Here is a 7908-nt window from a genome sequence, read left to right on the forward strand (position 1 = left end):
GAGCAAGGAACTCAGGACCGCGAGGCGTACACCCACACACTGAGACAATGGGGATGATCTTTCGGGAATTCACAAACTTTCTTAAGAGGCCCCGTTTATCAGTTCTTGATCCAAATGACTGCACTAAATTGGGTTCTATCCAGAAAGTTTCTTCCTCTACCTGGAAGTTCAAGCATATTCCCAACCTTTTTCTTCTATCAGATTTCTCTTTAAATTGAGACTGGTGATACATTTAAAGTTGAATTTCCTCCAAAGTGAGCAATTGAGATCCAGTTTCATGATTTTTTTCCCTTTTAAGAAAATATAAAAAATAAAAAAATAATAGGTTAGACTTTCATACTGTATATAGGTTTTCTATCACCCAATTCCTCCCATGTCCTCCCTACTTACCTCCCCACACAAACCCACTCCCTTCCTTTCTCTCTTATTAGAATCCAAACAGGCATCTAAAATTTTATTAATAACATCAGTACATAAAATAAGATGAAATGAAAACAAACCAGTATAGGACAAAACAAACGAGCCAAAGAAAAACCACAAGAAACACCAGTTCTGGGACACCTACATTCACACACACAGAAAATCCTATAAAAACAGAAGTGGAAAGCATAATGTCTAAGCAAAATATCTGTAAGATTAAAAAAAAAAATGCCCAGTCACAGCATTGTGAAACCAAAAAAACTCTAGAAATACTATTGAGTTCATTGTCTGCTAGCCATTAACTGCTGGGAAGGGGGCTGCATTTGAGTGTGGTTTGTGTATCCAGTGAGACTTGTAAAAATTCTCCTTTTGAATGATTATCAGTTGGAGATAGCTTATGAGCTAAGGATGGGGGCTTGTTCACCTTACCATCACAGCACTGGGATCACATCTGCCGTAGACTCTGTGCACAATTCTACACTTGCTATCCAATTTGTCTTTTCTTCACTGTGTACTATTTCAGGCCCCTTTGTCAAATACTGGTGGTTATAGGAGCATGGATCCTCGGTTGTGTTCTTTTGACTGGTGAATTTGTTTTTATGACGGCACCATTCTATATTCGTTACTGTGTTTCTGTAGCGTAACTTTAAGTAATACCATTGAAAAAGATTATTCTGAATCTTTTTGTTTCCATATGAATTTTAAGGTTTTTTTAAAAATTTCTGTGAAAATTGCATTAGAGTTTTGATGGGAATTGTATAGGAAGTGAGTGTATCTTGGTGGGGGGTGGGGGTGGGGGTGACCTGGCAGGAGTAGAGGGAAGAGAAAATGTAGTCAGGAAGTATTATGAGAAATATTGAAAAATATCTTTTTAATAAAAGGAGACAAGTGAAGATAATAAACCAAGCTTCACACGTTTCAGTGTTCACTAACTCACCTTGGATTTATCTGCACACTATTTGTAACTATTGTGCTTATCATTAGCAGCATTCTCTCATTAGCTCTTCCCAGCGTTCCTTCAAGGGAACTTTCTCATCTTCAGAGAAATGCTCACAATGCCTGTCTTGTCAGAATTACCATCATCCAGGAAAATAAAACTGTTCAGCAACACACACACACACACAAAAGGACTCTTTATACACTGTTAGAAGAAGTTTAAGTTACTGCAGCCACTGTGGAAGTTAGCAGAGGAGGTTCCTCAAAAAAATTAGCAGTAAACTGCCTTATTCTATCAACAAAAATGCCTTGGGCCTTAAAGAAAAACACTAAATTCTTTCTTTTCAGACTGATAATGTAAAAGTTTGGGCTGAAGTGATGTCACACTATCACAAATCAGGTGGAAAAGCAGAAGTAAAATAATGCAATGTTTGTTTTTAGATGGAAGTCACTGAAAAAATATTTTATCTACTGCAATTTCTTTGTCATTTAGTTTTCTGCCTTAACAACTTTTTCCCTTATTTCTTTGAGAAATCTCATAAAACAAGATGATAATACTGCAAATTAGTGACCTAATATTCTGTCTTGAGCTCAGTGTTTAATGGGGCAGTGCCAGATGGTGATCATTTTCCATTTTAGAATGTTTCTATTGATTATGCTAAGAAAAATAATATTTTTAACTTAACAAATTTTTTAGTGAACTTTACTTGGGAGTTCTAAATGTTGCATTCAAAATTATTTCACTTAAATGGTATGTTTCTGTGCTTCTCTTTATTTGTCTAGACTAAATGAAGAATTAGAAGCTTAAAGAAAAAAACATATGGTACTTAACCAGCCATATTCATATCTGGTTTAGTTATCTAGGCTGCAGAACATCATTGATATTCATAAGGGTTCCTTTTGTGCTCAGTAATGGTATATTGCCAGAAGTCCAAATATTGCCACTTAGAAGATAATGCAAGAGTTTGTCTTTAATGAATGAGTCATATTAAAAATTTTAGCATGCCTTTCAGATAAAAAAAAACACTTTAAATTCAGCAGATCATTTTTTTCTCAACAGGCAAGAACTCATTAGCAGAATAATACTGATAACTGAGACATTTTTCAAAGAAAATAATATCTCTGATAGATGCAACATATCTTCTCAACTTTAGAATAATTAGGGTTCATTTTCATTGATAAAAATAGACATCTTAGTTCCAATTCAGGGGGCTTTGTGAGCCAAATATTCAACACTGAGTCCAGTGAATATTAATGAGCAAAATCATAACTTAGTTCTGGATTTGGACCTTTAAACCCGCCTAGATTCTGCTTAAGATCATCCCTATTGATGTATAACCACCCGTCTTCATCATTGTAATCCCTGTCTAGAGCTTTGTATATGAATAAGAACACGCAACCTTAGCTACGTATCACAGAAGAGTACACATCCAGCCTTGAATGTGGATATTCGTGATGTACTCTTTTTAAGAGTACTTAACAATTTTTGAATACTAGTTCATAAACTCTAATAAGTAGATCCATGTTTATCCATCTCTATGCTAAAAATAACACCAGTGGCCTCACAGAATCTTTTACTTGCTTAATATGGACGGTTCAGAAGTAGCTACCAAGTGGAGACTGACAATTAGACCTGTTCGGATTTATGTTAGCATAAATGTTAGTGCATAAGTTATTTATAGTTTTACAGCCATATTTTTTCCTTTGGGGTTTTATATATAGATGCTATGCTAAGGAGAATACAGGGAAACAGTAGACAATTCTGAATTCTACTATTTGGAATATAATTTTTATATTTAAAAATAAATAGTTCCTGTGTTAAATTTAATGGTACATGCCTGATCCAACACCCTGGAGGTGGAGGATCAGAGGAGCTCAAGGACAACCTGAGCTTCATAAGCCCTTGCCTCAAGAAGCCAAAATTAGAGTAGTTCATGATGTTACTCTCCATCAACATACCTCTTGTTTATAGTCCATTAAGCTCTACATAGACATGTCAACAGTCTTAATATTCCTCTATATTCATGACCACAAGATTTTAATTCCCCAAGAATACCCGCTGTGATATTTTTAAATGTTTTTCCTTCCTTAATATAGTATGGAACACTGATGACCCTATTGTCGTTATGGGCAAGTGCCCTGCACAGTGTTAATGGTATTGTACGAGCAAGCCATATCCAAAGTTTCACTTCTGGCAAGATGTACCAGGTGCTATGATCTGCCTCTGGCTAGGAATGGAAGAAAGCAATAATCGATGAGTTCATAATTTGTGGCAACATGGTGTCAGATGTATATGTGCAATTCATTTCCGAAGCTCTGGAGGCTGCCTGATTTGTGCCAACAAATACATGGTAGAGTTTCATTTCAAGTGAGGCTCCACCCTTTTCGTGTCTTCCAAATCAACAAGTTGTTCTGTGCTGAGGCTGACGGACTCCAGACAGGTATGTGTGGTGCCTTTCTTTGGGAAGGCCCATGAAACAATGCCGAGGATTCACATTGGCCAGGTCATCATGTTCAGCTACACCAAGCCGCAGAATAAGGAATATGTGTTTGAGCCTCTGCATAGAGCCAAGTTCAAGTTCCCTGGCTGCCAGAAGATCCACATCTCAAAGTAGTAGAGCTTCACCAAGTATAATCCAAATGAATTGAAAACATAGTTACTAAAAAGTAGTTCATTCTTAATGGTTATAGAGACAGATATATCCCTGTAATAGTCCAGTGCACTCTGTACCCTACCAAATCATGTTCAGTAATAAATCCCACATCCACATCCAGTGTGCTAATATATGTATATATACATACATTTGTGTGTGTGTGTGTGTGTGTGTGTGTGTGACACATTAGAATTTTAAAATTGGTGTTAGTAAACCTGTGAGTAATTTTGCCTCCCAACATGACAGGACATAGAATAAAGAAATGAACGTATATCTACGTGTATATTTTGAGTGCTTTTCCTACGATTAAGAAAATAATAATATGATATTTGAGATATTTGTGCAAATTGTAGTCTCATCTTCTTTAGATAGAATTTTAGACTTAATTGTATCCCCACAAAATTTTCACATTGAAGTTCTAACTAACCTGGTGAGCCATCTATCCAGCCCTCTGAATTTGCATTTTAAATATATGCTTACTTTGTGCCTTATTTTATGCGTGGGAAAAAGAAATTCTCCAGAAATTGGCTCTCAGTTGACTTCCAGATATGGCCATAAACTGAACTTGATTTTTTGTATTTCTTAATCTATTCTATGCATTAGTTCCTTGTCTGGAAAATAGCTGGCATAGTTTGTCTTCCCTTCTATATGCTGCCTCTTCACTGTTGGTAGTTTCCATTTCTGTAAAAGCCTTTTAATTTCATGCAGTCTTATTTACTGGTTCTTGGGGGGTTTCTTCTGCTTTTGAAGTTCTTTACAGAAAGCTCTTGCCTATGCCTATACCTTGTCTTTGTTTCCATAATTAACAGTATACTACACATGCATTTAAATATGCATATATAATATAAATTATTTTGTATACACACATATAATCCAGTGCTTCATAATTTATTAGGTTAGGACTTCCGAGATACAAAACAGGAAGAGAACTGAAAAGCTTATCTTTTGGTACCTTCCCTACTGTATGATCTATTAATGATGAATATAGTGACTTTTAGGGAAAGAAATGTTTAGGGAGGTTAAAGAAAGGTTAAGAGCTTCACAAAGTTACTGATAGGGTAAATACAGGGAATACCTCTTTTCTTGAAATGTTATCTCACAGAAATAATCATTTTATTTTGGGGCAGTTTGGAAAGATATTTTTCTATCATTAGAGTGGGTATATTTTAAATTCTTCAATGGCAGGAAAAAAAATCTCTTGCATAATTCTTTGTTTATTTACTATAGTATCCTTTTAGGACAAACTGTTATTTCAGCATGTTAGGATTCTTTTTTGTGCCTGGAAGCATGATTTGTTTTCTGTGAAACACTCTTACTTCTGTTGTTGAGCTACCATGATTGTAAACCAATGTATTACCAATGATGTTATCTCTCTGAAGTGATTTCTTCTGTCAGTCTCTATGCTAAGATGGATTTTCTCTTACAAGTATTCAGAGAACTTCTACTCAGAACCATATTAATAATTACCTCTATCATTCCCTTCATTTCTCTGTCATAGATAACATTTCCCTGGGGCTCATATCCGTGGGGTGTGTTGTTCCTCCCTTGTTTAACTATATTTCACTTTACATTAAGTCTCGTTGTAGAACTGTTTTTTGACATTCCTAGGTTTTCTGCATCAGTCTTTATCCTTGACCGATCTTCTCTACCTTTTGATTCCCTCTGGCCTCAAGGCCCTCTGCAAACATGGTTATGAGTGACTTTACATTCTCCTTCAGTAAACTCATGAGTATGTTGGACAAAGTCTTTAACCCTCTGGACCATGCTGGTACTGTCACTTGTGACTGTGTTGGTGATAATCCATTCCTTCCTGTATGTTAGGATTCTTTATTACTGTGTGATACTAGGCAGTGCCTCAATCATTTCTGCATTCTACATGCCTCTGTACTGTTCATCTTTTTCTGATATATAGATCAGAAGCCAGTGTGTAGCATATCTGATGGTACTATCGTGTAAATTTTAGAAATTACTCAATCTGAGAAAATATTGTCCTTGGTAGAATTTCAGTGTCATTATGTATATAAACGTGAAAACATTTTGGAACACTTCTAAGTCTTTTCTTAATGAAAGTAGGTCTGGAGTTAAAATTCAAGTAAAGGAATAATTACTTTCTTGCTACTAGGAGGATGATTATAATGTATGTACAGATAATTGTCCTAAATGTGTATTTGCAGGTTTTTTGATTTGAATTTGGCTTCTTAGGTAATATGCAGTTCATGTGTAATTTTCAGAGCATGATACAAACCACATGCCTATTTTTTAAGTTTACATGTTTTTCTTTTATTTTCAGGAAAAAGAAGAAATAGAAGGAGTATCTGTAGGTGCCATACTTTCTGATTATCAACGTGTGCGAGTAGAAAATGTGTAAGAGAACATCAATCTTTCTAATATTTTAAAATCATAAATAATTTAAAATCGGGATTGGGGATTGAGGACTAAATTTAGTATCTGAATGTGTGCTCAGAATGTAAAAGGCAGGAGTTATAATTCCAAGATCTTCCAATGGGGAAGACATAATAGTGGATAAGTAGCCTGCATTGGCCATCTCCTGTGACCAGATTGATGCCTAGCCCAATTGTCATGAGAGGGGCATCATCTAGCAACTGATGGAGGCAGTTGCAGAGACCCACAAGCAAATATTATGCAGAGTTCCGGGGCCTGTGGAGGGGTGGAGGAGTCAGAGGGCTGTAGGGTACCACAAGAAGGCTCACGGAATCAACTAACCTAGGCTCATAGGGGCTCACAGAGACTGAATGAGCAACCTGGGAACCTGCATGAGACGTCCTAGGCCCTCTGCATATAGGTTACAGTTGTGTAATTTGGTCCTCTTATGAAACTCCTAACAGCAGGAACAGGGCTTATTTCTGACTCTTACTGTTTTTGGGGACTCTACTTCTCATATTGGGTCACTTTTCCCAGCCTTAATACATGAGGAGGTGCTTAGTATTACTGCAACTTGATATGCCATGTTTTCTTGATATTCATGGGAGACCTGCCTTTCTCTAGAGGGAGACAGAAGAAGAGAGGATGCGGGAGACTGGGAAGGGAGAATGGCGGGCTGCAGCCTGAATATAAAAAGATGAAATTTAAAAAGAATATAAAAATAAATAAAAAGCATTGTTAATGAATAAAAAAATAAATAATTGTACCCAAATCACAAGCACATCTGTTACGGATGCTCTATAGAGCTAAACATATGTTTACCTAATTAACAAAAGCCATATTTGTTTTCTATTTTTAAAAATTTTTTTGAGAAATTCATGTGTGTATACAACTAAATATTACCACAACCCCATTATTTCCTCCTACAACTCTGCTCAGAACCCCACAAGTGCACATCTCTTCAGTAGCACAGGGTCTGAATAGAACCCCACAAGTGCCCCTGTGCCTTCTCTTCAGTAGCACAGAGTGAATAGTGCTGTCCATATGCTTTCACTGTGTGCTGATCCACTGGAACAGGAGCAGCTTTCCAGTGACCATATCCCCTGGATAAACCAAGTCATCTTACAGAATTTCATCTAAATCAAGAACATACATAAATAATACTTTGAAATGATGGCCTAAGGTATAGGTAATACATCCCTATTAGCAAATCAGTCGTTCTGAAACCTAGGCAGACTGTTTCGAAACAGGAAACTTTCACCTCCTCTTCCCCCTTGACTTTTAGTGTATGGAGAATCTGATAAACTTGTAATGTATAAAATCATCACACCCTTCTTATTGAACTATGCCTTTCCATATTTTCCAATTTATGGAAGTATTGAAAATTGATGTGGGAGTGTCATATCAATCTGTCGATTTCATTGGTTAAGCAATAAAGAAACTGCTTGGCCCTCATAGGTTAAAACATAGGTGGGAGGAGTAAACAGAACAGAGTGCTGGGAGGAAGAGGAAGTGA

The 7908-nt window shown here is 36.4% G+C and overlaps 1 protein-coding gene and 1 pseudogene across 1 annotated transcript in view; both read left to right on the plus strand.

Moving 5' to 3' along the window:
* The first annotated feature begins 3482 nt into the window (after positions 1–3482).
* On the plus strand, positions 3483–4013 carry LOC113457981 (annotated as a pseudogene).
* Positions 4014–5696: 1683 nt separating this feature from the next.
* LOC101990746 (diphthine--ammonia ligase-like) overlaps positions 5697–7908 on the plus strand; it is a 42753-nt gene continuing 40541 nt past the window's right edge. The window contains exons 1-2 of the mRNA XM_013352627.2: positions 5697–5822; positions 6301–6374. Coding sequence (XP_013208081.2) covers positions 5697–5822; positions 6301–6374 — 200 coding nt within the window. The remainder of the gene's footprint in view (positions 5823–6300; positions 6375–7908) is intronic.

The sequence above is a fragment of the Microtus ochrogaster genome, assembly GCF_000317375.1.
Source record: "Microtus ochrogaster isolate Prairie Vole_2 chromosome 14 unlocalized genomic scaffold, MicOch1.0 chr14_random_1, whole genome shotgun sequence".
In the NCBI taxonomy this organism is placed as follows: Eukaryota; Metazoa; Chordata; class Mammalia; order Rodentia; family Cricetidae; genus Microtus; species Microtus ochrogaster.